This window comes from Carassius carassius, chromosome 31 (assembly GCF_963082965.1).
Source record: "Carassius carassius chromosome 31, fCarCar2.1, whole genome shotgun sequence".
NCBI lineage: Eukaryota > Metazoa > Chordata > Actinopteri > Cypriniformes > Cyprinidae > Carassius > Carassius carassius.
Window position 1 is genome coordinate 18,015,873 of NC_081785.1, and position 23,167 is coordinate 18,039,039.

The window sequence follows — 23,167 nt, forward strand, 5'->3', positions numbered from 1 at the left end:
GAGCAAAAAAGTGGCTGTCCCCTTTTTATGAACTGAAGCTGCTTTTATAAAATTCAATATCAAATATATGTAAAGGCAATTTCAGATTGTGTACTTTTTGGAAACAACACTGCCATTATTACCACATTTACACAGTGCGAGAAAATATTACAACCTAATGATATTCCAGTTCATGTTCCTCATTAACCTTTACCACCACCATCTGATTAGATTAAATTGTTACTCAATGTAATGACCATTTAAGTCTTATAAGAGAATTTTGTTTTAAAAGTTGAAGTCAGTGCCTCCAGTTGCCATTTGTCAAATGAATGGATAGTCCCGCCCCTTAACCCATGCCATTGGTTGAGCCAATTTTGCATGGGTTGGTCAGGATGCTCAAAAGCAATTTTTAGGGGAATGCCTTGTTATAATATTTTAACATGCAACAAATGACACAGATCACATTACCAATAATGCGACTGAAAGAGTACAAAGGCTATGTCGTGTAGTTTTACAGAACTGGCTATCGCTACACACTGAAATGTCCTTTTATAACGATTACACCTAGTGTATTTCACATTTATGAGCAGGTTTACATGGGTGTGATATTTCAATAACGTCCCTTTGCATTATGAATTAGGTCTGAAAATCTTAAGGCATCTCTGAGCAACAGGTTCAAGCAAGGCTCAGATTTGTGTGAAGACTGATTTCTAAGTTCACAGCAAAATGAAGAACAAACTACAAACAAAAAGTAAATTAGACAGGGTTTGCTTCCACTAGAGTTGCACAGCCTTTTGTTTTAGCTACATCACTTTACCGTCTACATCTACACGTGCATAGATAAAGTAAACCAAGAGGAGAAACGGTCTGTGTTCACTTGAGAAGGTTCTGGAGCATGGCGGTGGCGTAGGTGGGTCGGGCCTGCTTGCTTTCGATGGCGTTCCTCAGGTACTGGATTCCGCCACAGCGCTCCCAGATCTCCTCAAACTGCCGCGGGAGGATCTCCGCTCCACGTTTTCGCGTGAGCCCAGTCTCCTCCAGACTCAGCTCACACATCTCCATATCGTCCTTACCTGGGTACAGAAAAAGATAAAAGACATCATGCTATGCCTTGGTGCACACCTCACATCCGCAGATAAGAGTATTTTCCAGTAATCGGTTCAGCTGTTTTATCCTTCAAATCCTACTTCTATTCTGAAGAATTCATTGTTCACAGTAGAGGAAAATTACTGTTTTATCTTATCAAAACTTTAGGTAGCCCTGAAGAAGGCTTTTGGCACCTGCTACCAAGAGGATCGGCTGCTTGTCTGGATGAAGCTCCATCTGCCTGGCGATCCAGGGCCCATCAAAGTGAGCGTACCACCAGCCTTTTTTCTTGTTCTGGGGGTCTTTGTACTGGTCCGCGGGTCGTATGAAGGGAATGCGGAAGTAACGCTGCTGTCGGTTCATCGCGGTCTCTTGTTGCCGGGCTGGGACGGGTGGAGCGGGGTTCTGTTGGGCTGAATAAATATAAGAGAAAATTACAACAGTAACAAAACTTTCTAAGAAAAAAAAATCTGATTAAGGTATTTTGTCTGTTCGAAACTTGCTGCCAAGATCTCTAGGGTGCTTGAGGTGGTTTTTGGTTGTTTTTGGTGGTCCACCTAGAGTTCTGCATTGGATGGACTTTTTTTGTCCTGCAATATTCTCTCTCTCCCGCCCACTCCAGGAATTTTTTTTGTCCCACCCATGACTCTCACATTTGTTCCCACTTACATAACCATCAGGTATAGATGGTTTTCTGTCCTGTAAGATTTTGTTCTGTTTCAGTGCCAAAGTTGATCTTTTCCTATTATCACTCCCACCCCATACATTTTAATTCCGTCATTCCTAAAGATCAAAAAGCTTAGGAGGTCGGCATAATGTCAAGAAAGTTGTCCGAGAAGTTCTCAGTGCTTCAGTATTGACTTTGCAAAGCCAGAAGCCTGATTTAATCTCTCGGAGAGCAGCAGCATAAGCCTTATGCACCTGATACAAACACTCCACTGTTTGAAGGTAAGACACATCTGAGGATTTCACCACAAGAGAGTCGGGGAGTTTGAAAAGAACCTGCAGGTCACAGAACTCTAAATCTACTGTTTGTTCTGCACGAGCAAACACTTAAAATCACTAAAGTCTTCCAGCAACCAAACACTGACATGCCTTTCAAATAGGAAAAGTAGGAGGTTTGATTTCCTTGAAACAGCAGCAAATGCATTTAGATGTGCTTTTAGCTGACTGCTTTATGTGTATGACAAGGCTAACGCTAATCACAAAATGTGCTGCAAGGTTCTTGAAAAGAACAACAGACAAAACATGCAGATTCAACCTTGCATAAGAATTTTATTTTTAGAAAAGTATCTTTCTAGAATAAATATTATGCTGAATCACCTTTTGCCATTACAAATGAAATATTCAGCTACACATGACTGCAAAGAGCAATTTGTATCCTGTTGTTCCACCACCGTGCAGGTCGTTCTCTAAGGGAATATCTTATATCTTACCATAGTCAGTGACTGATTTAGGAGCCCTCATCTCTGTGTCTGTATTTTGCTTCTTGTTCTTTGATTTCCAGGCATGGTACACCTTCAGACGACGATGAAATTCTTCTCGGCACGCTGCCAGCAAATCTATATCTATAAGGGTAAGAGATTACATGTTCAATACTGCATTGTCACTCATAAAAAGCAGAGTTTCACATGACCTTTCATTTTAAGTGGTCCGATTCATGCCAAATAAACATGGAACAACTGTTACAAAGTTTGTCTACGTTCAATAAAATGAAGATGTTCCTTAAATGGTTACAATATGCTAAACCTAAATTTTCTACATCTGTATGACTTTATTTCTTGAATACAATACAAAACGGGATGTTGTTATGTATGTTATAATTACCTCACCCTCACTCAAGAACATTTATGGTGCTTTTTAGTCCTTATAATCACTGTATTTATTTTTTTCATCTGTGGAAAGGAGCAGCCAGAAAATTCTGCCAAGCATCTGATTTTGTTTCACAGAAGACAGAAAATGACAAAAGGGTGAGGTAATTATAAAACATTTTTAAGACAACAGAAAATTAAACCAACATGACAGACCAGAAAGTCTGTGAACCACAAAAGGGAGTGAAGTCTCTATGATTTATGGTTCAACTACCATAAAAGACAAATAAACAAATCTGCAAATAAAAAGACAAAATATATAGTGTATTAACTTTCAAAATAAGTGAATTATGGATTGAGAACAAGCTACAAAAAAATGCTATGCCATCTCCATCTCCATCATGCTTGTTTTCCATCTTCAACAATATTACACGTCAGTCTCCACTTTCTAAAATGCCATGCTTTTTGACATGAACAGCTTCAGGTGAGCAGATTGAGAGGACTGATTGCTCTTACCACAGGAGGTGTTGATGGCGTCTCGCAGCTCAGCGTACTTCCACTTGCTCAGGTCGTACTTCTTTACCCCGGCTGTCACCTTGTTGGCCTGCGCCTGCACACCCCTGAAATTGCACAGAGGAGGAACATATTGGAGTTTTTCTTAGCTTCATATTTTTCCATAAGCAAAGGTTCTGATTTATCTCCTAAGCTCCTGTTACCAACTGCTTATCGTTCCCTAAGCCACAACACAGTCAGATGATTAAATGGCCTTTTGCTTATGTGGAGATACATTCTCTCTGAAACTTGTAGTGACCTGGAAATAGCACAGATCATGCCAAATTAACACCTCACTGAGCAAATTAGGTGCAGCCTTGGCAACACTGAGCCGCAACAGTGAGGGTGGTTAATGGTAGTTAACGATTTGTAATGGTGATCGAGGGTGAGGCCACACTCTGCTTGGGTTTTTGCAATCCAGACTCCCACGCTAAGCCAATCAGAGAAGGGATTGTCTTCTTCTTTACTAAAGATGCCAAAGACTGTGGGGAGTCCTTGGAGTCCCAAAAACATCACCACCCTGATTCTAATCCTACTGGCACTCCTAAATACATAAAATTCAGGGATTGGGTACTATGTGATCACAACTGTTAGCATGTGGATTTTTTTTTTATATAGTTTCAGGTGATCTTGGCTAACAGAAGAAATGAAAAAAAAAAAAAAAAAAAAACATCTGCTGATACCACTGCCACAGTCAAATGAGTCTTTTAGTAGAGTGTGCACAGAGTTATAGGGTTCTTAAACTGACCAAATGGATATAAAATTTAAATTTAGCCGTTTTAAGAATAGGCAATTGAAAGTACCAATTAAAAGAAAATCCAATATTATGTGTTTATACTGATTTTAGATGTGAAGCTTCACTGAACTGGTTCAAACAAGCCTGTGCATGAGGAGAGAAATATTCAACCATTTTAATGGATAAAAACAGTGTTACAATCTGTTCATAAATAGATAAGATCCCTAAAGTTGCATAGAATAAAGTCTCAAACCCAAAGAGATATTCTCTATAAAAGTTTAGACTCGTCCACGCCTTCCTAAAATGCCTCATTTAAATATGCCCCCACGTCAATGTCACTATGAGGGAAGATTTGCATAACGCCGCCCAAATGTTCAAGCAAAGGACGGCATAACTTTGATTCTCGCTATTGCCGCCGGCACCATGTTGTGGAGACGCTGATTTGTTGTGAAAGGAAAATTACTTTGTTTGGCCTTCCAAAAGAGGACACAACTAGAAATCAGTGGTTAAGTTGTATTTACAACACTGTTCCAGAACAGTTCAAACCAAATATTCAGATGTGTGCAGCACATTTTATGGAGGACTGTTTCCTGAACCTGTGAGAGTAGCCTACAATGCTGACTGTTCTGACTCACAGTCTGCAAGTATGTTTTCATATGTAAAAGACTTGCATATGTAACACGAGTTTTGAGCAGTGTACAGTCGTGGCCAAAAGTTTTGAGAATTACATAAATATTAGTTTTCAAAAAGTTTGCTGCTAAACTGCTTTTAGATCTTTGATTCAGTTGTTTCTGTGATGTACTTAAATATAATTATAAGCACTTCATACGTTTCAAAGGCTTTTATCGACAATTACATGGCATTTATGCAAAGAGTCAGTATTTGCAGTGTTGGCCTTTCTTTTTCAGGACCTCTGCAATTCGACTGGGCATGCTCTCAATCAACTTCTGCGCCAAATCCTGACTGATAGCAACCCATTCTTTCATAATCACTTCTTGGAGTTTGTCAGAATTAGTGGGTTTTTGTTTGTCCACCCGCCTCTTGAGGATTGACCACAAGTTCTCAATGGGATTAAGATCTGGGGAGTTTCCAGGCCATGGACCCAAAATTTCAACATTCTGGTCCCCGAGCCACTTAGTTATCACTTTTTCGTGATTGTTGGAAGAAGTTGCTGTTGGAGGGTGTTTTGGTACCATTCTTTATTCATGGCTGTGTTTTTGGGACGAATTGTGAGTTAGCCCACTCCCTTGGATGAGAAGCAACCCCACACATGAATGGTGTCAGGATGCTTTACTGTTGGCATGACACAGGACTGATGGTAGCGCTCACCTTTTCTTCTCCGGACAAGCCTTTTTCCAGATGCCCCAAACAATCGGAAAGGGGCTTCATCGGATAATATGACTTTGCCCCAGTCCTCAGCAGTCCATTCACTATACTTTCTGCAGAAGATCAATCTGTCCCTGATGTTTTTTTGGAGAGAAGTGGCTTCTTTGCTGCCCTTCTTGATACCAGGCCATCTTCCAAAAGTCTTCACCTCACTGTGCGTGCAGATGCGCTCACACCTGCCTGCTGCCATTCCTGAGCAAGCTCTGCACTGGTGGCACTCCGATCCCGCAGCTGAATCCTCTTTAGGAGACGATCCTGGCGCTTGCTGGACTTTCTTGGACGCCCTGAAGCCTTCTTTACAAGAATTGAACCTCTTTCCTTGAAGTTCTTGATGATCCTATAAATTGTTGATTTAGGTGCAATCTTAGTAGCCACAATATCCTTGCCTGTGAAGCCAATTTTATGCAACGCAATGATGGCTGCACGCGTTTCTTTGCAGGTCACCATGGTTAACAATGGAAGAACAATGATTTCAAGCATCACCCTCCTTTTAACATGTCAAGTCTGCCATTCTAACCCAATCAGCCTGACATAATGATCTCCAGCCTTGTGCTCGTCAACATTCTCACCTGAGTTAACAAGACGATTACTGAAATGATCTCAGCAGGTCCTTTAATGACAGCAATGAAATGCAGTGGAAAGGTTTTTTTGGGATTAAGTTAATTTTCATGGCAAAGAAGGACTATGCAATTCATCTGATCACTCTTCATAACATTCTGGAGTATATGCAAATTGCTATTATAAAAACTTAAGCAGCAACTTTTCCAATTTCCAATATTTATGTAATTCTCAAAACTTTTGGCCACGACTGTAGAGTAGCACTTGTTTGTCATTTCTCCGATCACAAATGCAGACATTATTTTATGTTTACGTAATTATGTCCCCACTGGATGCTACAAATGGCTCGTTTGTAATGTTTTTTTTTGTTTTTGTCTTGTTGCACCGGTGTTCTGACCAGGAGACAGCATGACAAGGGGCGTAACATTTCCGTTACATGCTTGAGGCATTCGGCAAACCACAATGCACTGGATAGCTGGCCAATCAGAGCACACCTCGCTTTTCAGAGCAATGAGCCTTTAAAAAAATACAAATTACAACAAAAAAATTACACGTTTCAGAAAGGCAAGACATAGAGGAGAAATAATAATGTACAGTATGTGGAAAATAACGTTTTTTGAACCTTAAACCACATAAACACATTTCATTACACCAAACACACAAAATAATGTCCTTTTTAGCAACATCATATGATAAACTTATGAGAGATTGTGGTTTGATTAGGTGACTTCAATAACAAGCTCATAATTCCCATCCTACTAAAGAAAGACCGGCAATCTCCTGAGCTGAATCATTTCCACAGAAGACAATTACTCCAGTACCTGAGGCCAAGATTTAAAATCATAAAATGATGATGTCACCCTACAGGCTTAAGCAAACTTTCTCATATAAAAGCAGTGACAGGAGTCCCAGAAGAGAAGGAAGGGTTGTCAGTGTGAGTGGTGAGTGTGTGTCTGGGAGGAGCTCTTGCGTGGCTTAACATGGTGACAATGGATGTAGGGACACTCTGTCGACTCTGACAGCTGTGAAGAGCAAAGCTGCTTAACAGAGACCATGCGAGAGAAGTCACTGAACCAGCAACCCTGCTGATCAACCCACTCATACAGGTGTTAGTAGAGTGCTTACACAAACACACAGAGGACCAGAAAAGAAATGTCAACACTAGTGCTGGGGAAGCTACTCATAATTCAAAGCAGTTAAACTACAGTCAAGCAAGCATTTAAGAAAGTGATTACAAACAAAATATCAAACCAAGTGGCATTTATTGTAAAGATAACACTAGCACATTTTCCAAGCAGAAGATTTATAAATAGAAGTAAAAAAATAATTGTGTTAAATATTAAAATTACTGTATATTATATTGTTATTACATGCCAGTAAAGAAATTGTTACAAAAGACTAATTTCTTATAAATGCTGTTTCTACCAAAATATTAAGACGTGTTCGACCCACCGGTCCGTGAGGGAGCGAAGGAGTCGGCGCCGTTCGCCAGGGGGCCGGAGCCTGCAGCCTCCACCGGAACGGGGAGGAGCAGGGAACGGGGGACTTCTGCCGGCTGCCCAAAACTGGAGTCGCCGTCGCCGTCCACCGGGCGGCGGAGGAGTGTCGTGCCGTCCGCAGAGGGCCGTCCGGGGCTGATGCACTGTTTTGTGTTTATTTTGATTATTAAAGTTTCATTTTGATTGTCCGCCGGTTCCCGCTTCCTTCTTCCCGATGATTATGGAGTTTTGATTATTACAACGTGAAACCATTTTCAAGACTGATAAGTAAACAAAAGTGTCTGAGACTGCATTTTACCATAATTAGCTTGCAAATATCATTTGATTTGATATTTTATGCAAAGCAATGACTTTCATACATTTTAAGCATTGCTTGAAGTGGTCATTTGATGCAATTTCAAGTTTTCCTTTCTCTTTGGAGTGTTACAAGCTGTTCGTGAATAGATAAGATCCCTAAAGTTGGAAAGACTAAAGTCTCAAACCCAAAGAGATATTTTTTATGAGTTGAGTCTTGTCCACGTCTTCCTAAAACACCTCATTTAAACACGCCCCCACATGTCTATGTCACTATGTGGGATGATTTGCATAATGAAGCCGTGACGGAATGTGGAGATGCTGTGTGTTTCATTGTGAAAGCGAAACTACTTTGTTTGGCTTTCCAAAAGAGGACACAACTAGAAATCAGATGGAATAATCAATGACTAAAAAAGCTCCCCAAGGCACTTTCTATGTCTATGATTTATTTTTAATAATTACATTTAATTATTAATTTTTCTAAACTACAACTACATTTTAACATTTTCTGAAGAAAATATGAGTGGTGCTTAAGTGTAAAAAAATGATACCACAACAATAGATTGTTCTGAGTGGTTGCCAGGGCATTTCTATACATTCTATAGTGTGCTGATAAGTGCTTTCCTAAGTCAAAAGAGCCTATTCTCAAAACTGTGATAATCTGATCTCTTGATATAACTTGGATCCTTCATTTAGTGCAAGTGTAAATGATTTTTGTGCCTATTTTATCATTTGTCAAGAAAAAACATTTTATATTATTGTGAATTAATATTAAATGGCAAATATGAATGTTTAGTATTGGGGGGTTGTTCAAAGTATGAATAATAGTAAGAAAGGTAAAAAAAAGTTCTGTGTCGTGGATTTAATTGGTTCATGCTCCATTACTGTTGGAAAATACAAATCTACAAATATAACCCATTCAATCCACGAACTCCAATAAAAGAATTGATTCATGTAGTTTAGGAAGTATTTAGGTTAATATCAAAACTAAGAATTTGCCCATTGTTTACAGTGACTTTCTATGAGTAATCCTCATCTAGGTTTTGGTGAGATTAGGGGGACAGGACGTGATTGTGGGTGAGTGTGATTAGACTGAATTAAGTGGAAAATCGAGGGAAAAAAAGAGGCCTGTTCTAGGTCTTACATCTCTGTGAAGAATCAAACACCTGTGTTACCATAACTGGAGGGGAGATGAAGCACAAAAGAGGTTTGGATGACAACACGGTCTTCTTTAGCACCCAGTTTACACGTGCAATAACCACAGAACTGCCTTTTATTTTATTATACATAAAGTAGGAACAGGCAACACTTCTTTGTCCACTTCCATTAACTAAATGAAATATGACTCTCAGTGCTGCACCGCAGGCATCTCGTGTTTCTGTTTACCTGCTTTTGTAGACACATGGGTTAGCCGCAGTAAAATTATTCATGGCATTTATGTAACGCTGTCTGGCAGAACCTTGTTCTTTGTTTGTTGTTCTGTCGCCACTCAAGACCATACAGGCTCTTTTCAGATGGAAATCTCCATTTAGAAATATCTGCGATTTATGTGCGTTTTATGAATGAGTAACCAGGGCACAACCCGGCATGCAGTCTTCCTTTGTTTGATTTCACCTGGTCATGCCTTTTGATATGTTGACTTGATTATTTTATTATTGTGTGTGTGTGTGTGTGTGTGTGTGTGTGTGTGTACCTGCGCAAGCTGGGGTCCATTTGAGCTTCATCCTGGATGAGTTCTGCCTCGCTCTGAGCAATCCTCATGGCCAGCTCCCTGTCCCTCCTCTCCTGCTCCATTATGGTCTGTCTCTGAGTCTCTTCTTCTCGCTCCAATGCCAGCTGCATCTCAAGTTCAGCCTGGAACAAACATACATTCCTACAAATCAATAATACACACACACAATCTCACACATAATCTTTGCTACACATGTGCCTTCTTTCAGTTCCAACTGGATGGTAACACACAGAGACACATGCATACAAATGGGTGCCGGCAGGGGTGCCGATGACCACATATTTGAGTTCAGAGCATTGAAACGTGTTGGGTCAAGAAGAATCCCAATGAGTTTGATACCATCCCTTGGAAAAAAAATAAATTAAAAAATAAAGACTTTTGGATACTTTTGCTGGTGTCCTTTATCAAAACCTCCTAGACCAGCACCAAACCAGAACTAACCAGTCTGGACAGCATTTAATGGTTTGATGGGCGCAATTTCTTTATAAAATCAAGTAACATAATGCAGACTTCAAAAATGAGGCAAATCCAAAATTCTGCTATTAAGCAGCTTTAGCAAGGTAACTGTATCATTTTTTCAGCTCCAGTCAGTTCAGTGTTGATTCAGTTTAGTTCAATAACTATGCAAATGTATTCATTATGAAACAAGCTCAATTCAGTGATAAGCAGTTCAAATGAAGACAGTAGGGTCGTTATTCATCTCAAGTGAGTTCAGGGTTCAATTCAGTTCAATAACAGTGCAAATAAAGGAGGGAAAGGTATTGATGATTCTTGTTGAAACAGGAAGTCAGGGCAGGACTTGTCCCTTTTCTTAAAATAGCCAGGAGTTTTTTGTTTACATCACAGCCTGGAAATATAATGTGCTACTTGCTAGTCAGAGGCAGGGTAAAGACATTTTCAGTCCGGAGAGCATTTGATTGGACAAATTTTTTTTTATATGCCCACGAGTGCTAGATGAAGAATATTTTGATTGGTTTTCCTAAAAAAAAGAAAGTTCAGTTTAAGAGCATATACCTGCTAACACCTGATTTTGCTGACTTTTATGAATGTTGCGGCAGCTTTTTGGTTGTAACATTTCTCTGCACAATCACTATGATGCTGTTTAAGGCAGGCTACAGAATTCCCTACAGCTGAGGGAAGAGAGATTAGAAGGGCAGGCCTGCCCCAGACGAACCGTAACCCATCTATAGCACTGCCCACTGTAAGGATATAAAGCCATTGGGCTCCTGCTGTGTGCTAAAGTCTGATTAGGTGTATAATCGAGGCTGTACCGCAGCCAGACGGCTTGGGATTCTATGTCTAGACTGTGGTAAATTAAAAAAGGAAAACGAATAAAAACAAATGAAATGAACAGCATGGTTTTAGATGTTTGAGGAGAGTCTGGGACTGAGCCCAGCAGCGTGGTCCAAAAACAGGCCAAAACTGAGCAAAGGAGTGTTTGAAGAGAAAAACTTAGATGAAACATTGTCACAGAGAAAACCTTAGACAGAAAGAAGAATGGTGCAGGTGCTATTCTGAGGCTGAATACCCATATATGCAAAGACTTATATAGAGAGGGAGGGTTACAGCAAACACTGGTAAACATGATAAATCTGAGCTATGAATTAAACTGCTAAAAGCAGGAGAGACTTGGTGGAAAACAGTGATGTATTATGTCTGAAAATAACAGTGATAACGATTTTATAAGTGGTCTTTGAGTGGATTGCAAATGTTTTCTTCTGCAAAGGTCTTCATTTTATTCAAGGACTCCAAGAAATTTTTTAAGTTAACAGAAACAATCATGTTTTCAAGCCAAGGTGATAGAATCAACATTGATCTCTCACACACACACACACACACACACACACACACACAAACACACACATATACTTATACATACATTTATGGGGAGGAGAGAGATAGAGAGAAAGAGAGAAATACTTGGAACAGCAGAAATGGCACAATATAGAACAGAATAAAATAATTTAATAGAAGCAGACTTTATATGGCTCACTTTAGAAAATCAGTTCATGCTTTATAAAAAAAAAAAAAACTATTTAGCCATATATTTTTCACAGCAATATTTTTTATTAATCACAGTTAAGAATGTATTACTGTTATTATTAACAAAATGAATAATTGTTAAATATGTTAATTATGAAAAAGGTATTAGTAAACGCTAAAAACATTGCTTAGATTAGAATAGAATCAGAATTAAATAGAGAAATGTAACATAAAATGTCACAGTAACAGGTAATTTCTATAATAGAATAGAATAGAACAGAATAGAGTGTTTTAATAAATAATAGAGCATTTAAAAATGAAACAGTGTTAAAAAATGGCACAGAAGGTAAATAGAACAGGGAAGATTCCTCAGAACAGAAAATAGAATCAGAATAAAATAGAGCGTTTTTATAACACAATTTATTAGAACAGTTAATATAGCATATGAAAATGGGGTAGACTGAAAATAGATCAAACAGGATTTAGCCCTAGAATAGAATAGAATAGAATAGAATAGAATAGAATAGAATAGAATAGAAAGCAGCACAAAAGCCTATGAAGAGTGTGCAACAGTTTTGGGCAGCATGGGCACAAAGTGTCTCTGCAGGACGATTCATTTAGAGGGAGCAGCGCAAGGGAAGTCAGCCAAGCCCCCAAACACAGCATCACCATTGAGAGAGAGGAGACATAGGACTTTCACTCCTCAGACGCATCATAATCCAGCCCCAGGAGGTAGGCAGGGGCTGATGAATAAACCCACAGGCCGCTGTGGCAGCTCAATACAGTCATGATTATGCCTGCAGAACAACCAGTCCTGGCCAGCTGAACATGCCAGCGTGAGACGGAGTGGGCATTTGGTTTTCCGAAGGAGTCAGCGGAGGAGAGGAATCAATACACAGAGGGAGCACATATACACATACACACCTGCGTGACTCGCTCTTCCTCTTGTCTGTTCTTTCTCTCCTCTTCCTCCTGTTTCCTCTTCTGCTCTATCTCGGCTTTCCTGATGGGAGAGAGATTGAGCTATATATATTATACAGTACATCTCACAAACAGCCAACCACATCTGCTGCATCTTTCATTGTACTTTGTTGTTCATGGATTTGGGAACTGATATATGCAACCCTGCTAAAGCGAAGACCTTAAAAACAGGGAGATTTAAAAATTTAAAAAAAGCATGAAGAGGGTATACAGGGTACAGTAAAGATATCATATCAAGTGAATGTATTGCTGCTCCCAATAAAGGAGTATTTTGCAGTACAGTGGGTCCAAAAGTCTCAGAGCACTGGATTTTTTTTTTCTAGTTTAAATTTACATTTACCATTTACACTTTTGCTTTGAAGAAAGCAACATTTGAGCAGAAATTAACAAAACCAAACATAGCATCTGTTTTCTATATTAATATATTTTAAAATGTAATGTATTCCTTTGATGGCAAAGCTATTCAGCAGCCAGCCATTACGCCAACTATAATCTGCTGATTTGGTGCACAAGGAACATTTCTTATTATAATTATTATCAATGTTTAGCTGCTTAATATTTCTGTGTATGTAAACAGTGACTATTTGATGAATAAAAAGTTCAAAAGAACAGCATTTATTTGAAATGAAAATCAGTCTTTAACAATATAAATCTCTTTACTGTCACTTTTGATCAATTTAATTTGTCCTTGTTGAATAAAATAATTTGTTTTAAAAAAAAACGTTTTGAATAGTAATATCATATTTTTATAACTAATTTTACAGGACATCATAATCTTGAAACTTTATTTTCAGTTGCAAATTGGATTTTAAATACCAGATTTTGCATACAGATTTACAAAGTTTCAGCGTTTTGGACCCTGCTGTATATGAGTATAGTGAGTGCCATCAAAAGAATGAATGCAATTCTTAGCATGTTTTGTAAAATGTCATAATTGTTAATGTATGTAATGTAAATACACTTTCAAAGGTTCGCTTTAAAAGTGACGTGACAAGTTATGTGACATTCAGCCAAGTATGGTGACCCATACTTAAGAATTTGTGCTCTGCATTTAACCCATCCAAAGTGCACACAAACAGCAGTGAATACACACACACACACACACTCTGAACACACACCCAGAGCAGTGGGCAGCCATTTATGCTGCGGTGCCACGGGAGCAGTTGGGGGTTCGATGCCTTGCTCAAGGACTGTCGTGGTATTGCCGGCCTGAGAATTGAACCCACAACCCTAGGGTTAGGAGTCATACTCTCTAACCACTAGGCCACGATTTTCCCTAAAAGCTTGTATTCTTAATTGGCCAGAAAACAAAGAAAATTATAATATATATTTATAAGTGGCAGGTTCAAATTCATAATGACACAGCAGACAGCATTCTTAAAACGTTCTCCATACAGAGAGTGCAAAGAACTTAAGGCTAATCCAAACGTTTAGTTGTTTTTAATGTATGGTGACTGGAGATGTACAGCAAAATGTTGGCTCCAATAAATGTATGAGGTAAAAGCAGTGCCCCTCAATGAGTAATAGGAAGGGTTCCAGGTTGGATGGGCCACAAAACAAAGCATGCAGCATGATAAAAGTTGCTGTTGTTGCATCTACCAGTGTGGAACTGAATATTCTTTGACAAGACTATAAACAGAGAAATATCATCATGGCCTGATTCGTGAAACGATGACAGATGCTGTCCGTGACAGCAGACTCTGGAGAATGCATAAGAGAGAGCAGGTCAAGCCGAACCCTCCAGTGATGTATTGATCTCTCTGCCAATCCCCTCCCACACCCTTTTTTCAGCTCCTGTTCTTCTTTCAAACGCAGTGGGACTCTGACCTAATGTACGGTTCATCCCATTCGAAACTTTCGACGTGACTCACATGCGGCGGTCTTCTTCCTCCTGTTTGCGTAACTGCTCCTCTTCTTCGCGCCTCTTCCGCTCTCTCTCCATCTCCTCCTGGATGTGCTTGAGTCGCTCTGTCTCCTCCTGCTCCTGTTTCTTCTTCTGCATTGAGGAGAGGAGCTGCTCTGAGCGTTTCACCAGGCCCTCATACTCCTGCTCGATCTCCTTGCGGCTCATCAACGTAGACTGAGGGTAAAGTCAAAAAGAGAGTGTTAAAATGGATTTGATTTAAATGATTTGGGTTATATATGTTTAATGTATATTTTTGTTATAATGTCTGTTCTGCTTACATATGAATGAAATTTTACAGGGCAGTGTTTCAGACTCCGTGATTAAAACTGCGACGACAAATGATTACTTAACCACACCCAGATCTTTCTAAGAGCGAGTGAGCTTGCTCACTGATGTGCATGATGATTTTGGAAAAAATTCCATAAAATGCGGTTTATCATTGTACAAACAGAAAAAATTTGTTTCAGGGTATGATGAAACACTAAATATAACGGCAAAATTACAAGGGGAAATCTACACACGTGTCAAAAAGTCAGAAAAGCGCTAATTGAACTATCACTTTTAAAAAATATCCACCATACTGCATTCTACTATTAATTTCCTTTGTGAAAATGTAGAGATATATTGCTTTTGGACATTCATTCGTCATATGATGTGATTTAAATTTCTCTTTGGAGTGTTACAAGCTCTTGGTGCATAAGAAGATCTAAAGAAGATAACCATGCCTACCTAAAACACCCCCACGTCTACGTCTCAATGTGGGAAGATTTGCATAACGCTGCCTAAATGTTTACGCAAAGAAAGAAGGCATAACTTTTAATCCAAATATTCAGATGTGTGCAGCACATTTTACAGAGGACGAGGACTGTTTCCTGGAAGAGTAGCCTACAATGCCGGTCTGTTTCTATAAAGTGCGGCAGTTCCAACTCCGCAAGGACAGTCTGGTGCTTCTGACTCACAGCCTGTAGGTATGTTTTCATATTTAAAGAATTTGCCACTGATGATTCAAACACAAGTTTTGAGCAGTGTAGAGTAGTGCTTGTTGTTTGTCGTTTCTCTGATCAAAAATGCAGATATGGTTTTATGTTTACGTGGCGCGATACGCAACGCAATGCGTAAAACGACAATATAAGTCATTATAATCAGTAATTATGTCCCCACTAGATGCAACAAATGGCTCGTTTGTAATGGGTTTTATTGGTTTTGTCTCGTCGCTTCCAGAGAATTAAAGATGCAATTGTTTGTAATAATTAATTTGATTCATCATGCAGTCAGATGAATCAAGAGTTCTAGAGTGTGAGGTTTTGTTTTGTTTGTTATCTACAGTGCTGTCCATAAGTATTACAACAGTAAAGACAAAATTGTTCTGTTTGCTGTGGAGTCAATCTGTAAAAATGATTAAAAGATGAATATGAGACCTAACACATTTTTATTATTGAGTGATTAGATCCGGGACTGAACCCGGCAATGTTACTAGGTCCCCGACCCGGGATCAGTCCTGGAATCAATCCCGGGACGTGTTTGCTGTCACACAGAAGGCGACCCGGCAATGTTCTGGCAATTTGCCGGGTCCTACGTGCAGTGTGAAAGGGGCTTAAGATGGTGGTAGCAGAATGAATTTGAAAGGGTACAAAATTATCTTGGCTACCAATATTCAAGAAAATGCCAACAAACTCATTAGAAAGCACTTCATAATAGATCAGGACAATGACCCAAAACACCCTGCCAGTTCAGTCAAGGACTTTAACAGGGCAAAGAAATGTAAAGTCTTAGATTGCCCAAATCAATCTCCAGATTTAAATCCGACTGAACATTAATTTCACCAGCTGAAGAGGAGACTAAAGACAGAAACTCCCCAAAACAAGCAACAATTGGAATTGGCTACATTAAAGGCTGAGGATTTTTTTTTTTTTTAAAGCATAAGACCAAGAGTCTGCTGATGTCTATGGGTTGCAGGTTGCTCTGATTGCATGCAAGGGATATGCAACTAAGTATTAGCTTTCAATCTTTTACATCTGCCTTAAATTCAACTGTTCCAATACTTATGCTCACATCAAATAGTGGGATGAACTCTAAAAGTGCTGTCCTTTTTTATTTGGTAAAGCATGCATGTATCGAAAGACCTAATAACAAAATGTGACATTCTGTAGTTTTGTCGCATATTCACCTTTTAATCATATTTGCAAATGTCTTGACTCCACAGCAGAGAAAGAAATTTTGTCTTTACTGTTCCAATACTTATGGAGGGCACTGTATATGCCTGTAATACTAGTGTTTCTGTATTCTAAATTAGGGGCTAGACTGCAAAAGATATTTTCAAAGTGAGGGGAAGATTTTCAGTGAATGACATCTTCAGTTTGATCTGTTGGTTATTGTTTATCATGAGAGATCTTAGTCTTTGTCAGTTGTATATTTGACTAATTTTTTCATACTTTTTAAAGCTTGACAGCATAAATCACTATCCACTTTTTTTGTATGGAAAACAGAATCTTGCACATTCTGCCTAAATATCTCCTTTTGTAACAATAAGTGGCTGGAACAATAATAAGGTGAGTAAATGATGACAAATGATGACAGGACAGGCCACTTGGTTGAACTCTACAGTAGCTTCTTTAAAAAGCTTTTCTTCCCATGCTTCATTAAACAAATTTGAAAAAGGGTTTCACAAAAAAGTGGCAGCAACTCAGTGGTTACCCATCAGTTTGGCGACAGCGGTGACATTGGGCCACATTCACCTGCAGTTGTATTAATAATCCTGCAGATATTCATTAAACCTGGATGTGGATTTTGTGCCATCTGGCAGAGCACCAGAGGTGCGTGGAGGGGTGCAAGCATTGTGAAAGATCATTGTACCGCAGAGGGGTGGGGACTCAATGACAAGGTCTGTCTCACCCCCTAACGCTAGATGAGTTAACGCTAGTGTGTTGAATGACAGTCATTGACACAGTAATCTCCAGTCCAGATGGTAAGGTGATGGGAGGCATTGCCAATCAAAAAACCAAATGCTTATCAAAACGTGCTATGCTAATAACAAAGAGGGCTATCATGGGTGCAGAAGCACAGAACACATCTCATTTAAAGGGAGGAACGGAATGTTCAGGTAGAAAAGTTTCAGCTCTGGTGCCAGCTTTCTATCAGGGAGAACGCACAATATCTCTCAAGCTTCCCTGTCAATAATGCACTCCACGTAGGGCTCCACATAGAGAATACAATAACGCATATACTGCATTCAATCAGCCAAAGCAGAAAGTTCGAAAGAAGGCAAGAAATCAACACTAGAAAGGGCATAATGCGACAAAGCCTTGAAAATCGACTTGACAGTGTGTGGTGCGAATGTCAATGATGATCTGCAGAGAGAAATCTCATTGTCGACTGTCTATTTGCATACTTTATATTTATTTACTCTGCTGTTGAGTGCTAGATTTTCTGCTGAATGAGATGAAATGCTTCTGCTTTCTTTCTTTGGGCCCTAAGAAGAGAGACACTTGAAGCTGCCAGACAATTCTAGCCACAGCTTTAGACTGCCTTCATCAGGACATGGAAAAACACACACCTGTTGAATTATGCATGGAAACTGATATACGACAGCAGACTAAGAAAAGAGCTACACCATTTAACATCATTGAGCTCGGTACGCTGGAGGAGGTGAAAGGGGGTTTGTCGACCTTGGGTGGTTTTCCAGTGGAAAACCTCACCTTGATTTTGGTCATGAGGGCGTCGGTGGAGGCAGCCAGTTCCTCCACCTGTTTGCTCATTTCTTGTTTTCCCTCTTTGAGTCCATTCACAGCCTCATTGAATTTCTCCATCCTCTTCTTCAAATTTTTAACCTTTACCATGCCATCAATGCTGCCACAAGAATAGAGAATAGGGTTTATTAGTTAATTCAAAAATACATATTTTGTACACCTCTTCAATGATATCTTCAATATAAGATCTCATTTTGATCTTTTGGGTCATTTTGAGAAACATAAAAAAAAGGTATTTTAATTTTTTTTAATTGTACCTCAGATCATCCAAAATGAAGATGAGTTTGTTTCTTCACTGGAACAGATTTGGAGAAATTTAGCATTGCATCACTAGCTCACCAATGGATCCTATGCAGTGAATGGGTGCCGTCAGAATGAGAGACCAAACAGCTGATAAAAACGTCACAATAATCCTCAAATAATCCTTACAACTCCAGTTCTTAAATTTACATCTTCTCAAGTGTAAAGTTGTGTGTTTGCAATAAAAACAACCATCATTAAGGATTTATAATGATTATTATCACTTCCTAAAGTGAAAAACTGTATCCCCTTGTTGTCCTCTCACATCAAAATCCACCAACATATCGGTTCAGAACATACTGGTTTTAGACTGTTTTCACTTGTAAAAAGTGCTTTATCTGTGCATATTTTTCTCCAGATTCAGATGAGAACTTGTAATAACCAGAAGCAATGGTTTGAAGATAAAAACATCTTGATGAAGGATTTGTTACTTACACAGCTTTTCAGTTTACAAGACATTAACTGATAGACTGGATTATAGTAATGCCTTTATAAGCTGTTTGGACTCTTATTGTGACGGCACCCATTCACTGCAGTGGATCCACTGATGAGCAAGTGATGTAATGCTAAATTTCTCCAAATCGGTTTCGATGAAGAAACAAAAATCTACTCATCTCCGATGGTCTGAGGGTGAGTAAACTTTCAGCAAATGTTCATTTTTGAGTTAACTGTTCCTTTAAGACTGTTTCAAAGTAGTAAAAATATGTTAGACTTTTCTTGAAAAAAAGTATAAAAGCTTTTCAAAACCATATGAAACAAACACAAAAACAAAGAATGCATTTTAAACTTGATTTGTATATGATATTTCCATTTAGATTTGTCACAGACAGCTTTCCAAAATAGATGCAAACAACAGTGACAACACTGACCCAAGTGTTGGAAAACAGATCCTCACACTGAGTTTGCAATTCATGAGAAATCAGTCACTAATAGCGGCATGCTGTGTGTACATACCGAGGCTTGTGTCTTCTTTTGCACAACCACATGCGAACAGTCTTCTGAATCTTGATGCAGGCACTGGCCCTGAAGCTCATTTTGTTCCTCACTGTAACAAGTAGAAGATGCTTACTCATCTATAGCATCAAACTGTAATGCTGCAAAAGCGAATGGGAGGGCGTGGGGTGCTTCTAATCTGTTTTTTTGAAAGGCAGTTTACTGAAGTTGTGAAGGGTCACGTACATTTAATAACTGACAGTGTGCACCACTGGACCTTTTTCCAGCGGCTGCACACCAGCCACTTATTGACCCGCTTTACAAGCTCGGCCAGGTGCTCTGGATCAGACTTCATGATCTGGTCAAACTCTGCAAACTGAGACAAGCACAGACACACTTTGAAATTTATATAGCTGCATTTACGAGTTTCCCATGCGCTCAAGCTTAATGAAACAGTCTCATACTATTCAAACCCTCATGAGAAATATCATAAGACATTATTACCTTCCCAGGGCGGAAAAAAACCCTGGTCAAGCCAAACTTGTAATCATTCTGGTTGAGGCCAAGTGCTTTAAACAGAGCCTGCAGAAGGAGACAATGCAATCAGACAGTGGAATGCATACTTTATTAAATGCCTATCAGAGATCAATAAGAATGGCATGATGTTACATTTAATGTTTTAATGCTTTGTAAACGTAAAAAAATATATATATTGTGCTGTTTTGAACATTATTGCTAAAGTGACTTGTGATTTAGAATCAGAATGATTTGAAAACAATAATTTCAGTCAACTTCTGCCACTTTGCAGCTGAAGTGTTTATGAAGTTTGTAGCTTTCAAACAGTTACATTATAGTGGTAAACTTTCCAGCTGGTATTGCAAATAAAAAACAAATTGTTTTTAAAGTGTCAAAATTACATTTATAAAACAAATGTATTCCTAAAATATGATAATCCAAACTAAGGGCCTGATTGTTCATCATCTAAGTAGCACATTTCTATGAATTTTTAAAATAGACTTCTAAAAGATTTTTCCTTTACAGTGAGCCAATAAATAATTCAGATTTGTCACTGACAGCTTAAAAACACCATGACCACTGCAACAGTCAGTAATGTTTTGCAAATTATAACACTTTCCATCAAAAGTGTTTATGAAGTTTATAGCTTTCAAAGAGTTACATTAAAGAGGTAAAGATTTCCACCTGTTATTGCAAATGGAAAACAAATAGTTGCTCATAAAATATGCTTCAGTGAAAATCCGAAATAAAAACCTGACAGGATAAAAAGCTCTTATTGTTGAACCTTGATTATACACTAGACACTGCATTTCAAGTGTGATACAATCATCAGAACAAAGAAGTAATTTTCAATCATTTCAATCAATCATTAATTGCAGCCTGCTCATTCACTGTATTAGTGTAGCATCTAATTGTACATTTTAGGATGAAGTAAATACTTTATATTTAACCACGGGTGTATAATTAAAATGCAATTTGACTTTCAAATGTATCTGTAACTACTAATGATAAACCACTATCATTTATCACTGAAATCAATTAGGGATCACTATGTGCATGCTTTGTCACATGGATATGAAAGGTCATATAGCCTTTTCTAAAAATAATCCAGCAGCTAGCCATCATCTATCATACTAATCCTAATTATATACACAAGAACATCATGTGAATAACAACACGAATAGAAAGAGCTATTCATTTTAGATGCAAATCAAGATAGATAGAGGTTTACTTTGCAAAAGAGTCGAGGATCAAGCCTTGTGAGCTTGTTGGGCATGTACTGCTTGTACATGTTGTAAAGCTCGTGAAACGCCGCTCGGGAGGGGAAGCCACCCTGCATCAGGTCCAGCACTGATACCATGCCTGAGAGGAGAGGAGAAGTACAGATCATGTAGCTAGTGAAGATATACAGGATTTGCTGCATTACAGACCTGAAGCATGAACCAATTTTAAAGGAGGATTCAACATCTTATTCTTTGTAATGTGCACTCAACCTGTAACTGAACACTGTATGTGCTTGCCTTTGTCAACAAAACTCACAGAATGAGTTTATAACACTAAGAACACTTAGAACTTACTAAGTAGTACTTACTAAGTACTGTAGTTGATGAGGCTACATTTATCGTGGTGCACGACTAATCAACAAAGGTCTAAACAAAGTATGAAACTAATTGGCAAATCGACATACCAGTGCAGCTCCTTGAATATACTTTTCTTCTATCTCTTCCATGAAAGTTTATTTCTAAAACTTTGCTAACGGCCTATAAAACGCAATAACAGCAACCTTCAAAAACTCTTGTGGCAATGCCACTTCCAAAACATAATGAAAAATCAGTGGAGCTCACATTTAATATGGCTGCTCCATAGGCAATATCGGGATGTGTTTTAAAAGGGAGCTTGCGACTGATGAGTGCTGTGTATTTGCGACGGGTTTTCTTAAATTGAAATATTTGAAGCATTACCACATGTGCTGTGAGATGAATTGGGAACTAAAAAAATATTAATAATACACCTATAAAATCCTATACATACCCGAGCACTGAAGCTGAGAAAGAATCTGGGCTCCTTCAAACTGGTGGCTCACCATCTTCAGATTAGGTTTGACACAACGGATAAAACTAGATCCCTTTATAACACATACACATGAGAAATGATTACATAGTTATAATAATATATTTAATACATATATTATTATATTGTTAGGACACTTGACTAAATGGTGTAGGATCTGGTCTACACTGGACCATATGCACGATCGAAACAGAAATAAACTACAGCCGGTACACTGTCAATCAGAAGTAAGTTTTTTTTAAATATATAATTTAATATTTAATTTAATTTAATGAAAGATACAGTCGTGGCCAAAAATATTGGCACCCTTGGTAAATATGATCAAAGAAGGCTGTGAAAATTGATCTGCATTGTTAATCCTTTTGATCTTTTATTTTCAAAATTCACAAAAATGTAGCCATTCAATGAATAATAAGAATTTAAAATGGGGGGAAATATCATTATGAAATAAAGGTTTTTCTCAAATACTCGTTGGACACAATTATTGCCGCCCCTAGAAATTCTTATGAGTAAAATATCTCTGAAGTATAATCCCATTCATATTCACAATTTTGAGCACTCCAGAGTGATTATAAACATGAAATTATCCAGCCATTGCTTCCTGTTTCACAGAAATATAAAGAGGAGGGAAAACAAAGCCCTGATTCCCTTAATTATCCATCACAATGAGAAAAACCAAAGAATATATTTCTGATGTGCAGCAAAAGATAATTGAGCTTCACGAATTAGTGAATTGGCTTTAAGAAAAGAGCTAGAGCAGTGAAAATGCCAATTTCCACCATCAGGGCAATAATTAAGAATTTGCAATCAACATAAAATGTTATGAAACTGCCTGGAAGAGGATGTGTGCCTATATCATCCTAATGCACGGTGAGGAGGAGAGTTTGAGTGGCTAAAGACTCTCCAAGGATCACAGCTGGAGAATTGCAGAAAATAGTCTCGGGTTCAGAAATCTAAAAAAAAAAATAATAATTGTCAAACAGCACCTACATCAACACATGTTGTTTGGGAGGGCTTCAAAAAAAATTCTCCTAGCTCATCCAAAATCAAACTTCAGCATATTCAGTTATCAGACATGACTGGAACTTCAAATGGGACT

General features: G+C 38.5%; 1 protein-coding gene across 2 annotated transcripts in view; it reads right to left on the reverse strand.

Annotated features, from left to right (window-relative positions):
* Positions 1-558: 558 nt before the first annotated feature.
* LOC132111685 (unconventional myosin-VI-like) overlaps positions 559-23,167 on the reverse strand; it is a 52,917-nt gene continuing 30,308 nt past the window's right edge. Inside the window, exons 20-32 of one of the 2 annotated variants that reach the window (XM_059519223.1) lie at positions 22,030-22,123; positions 21,230-21,360; positions 19,987-20,064; positions 19,729-19,858; positions 19,504-19,594; positions 18,199-18,349; positions 14,469-14,677; positions 12,541-12,619; positions 9,595-9,755; positions 3,393-3,496; positions 2,502-2,633; positions 1,260-1,478; positions 559-1,052 (exon numbers count right to left, since the gene is read on the reverse strand). In XM_059519223.1, coding sequence (XP_059375206.1) covers positions 853-1,052; positions 1,260-1,478; positions 2,502-2,633; positions 3,393-3,496; positions 9,595-9,755; positions 12,541-12,619; positions 14,469-14,677; positions 18,199-18,349; positions 19,504-19,594; positions 19,729-19,858; positions 19,987-20,064; positions 21,230-21,360; positions 22,030-22,123 — 1,779 coding nt within the window. In that variant the 3' untranslated portion in view covers positions 559-852. Of the gene's footprint in view, positions 1,053-1,259; positions 1,479-2,501; positions 2,634-3,392; positions 3,497-9,594; positions 9,756-12,540; positions 12,620-14,468; positions 14,678-18,198; positions 18,350-19,503; positions 19,595-19,728; positions 19,859-19,986; positions 20,065-21,229; positions 21,361-22,029; positions 22,124-23,167 lie in introns of those variants that run through there. The other variant, XR_009424839.1, reaches the window with a different exon arrangement.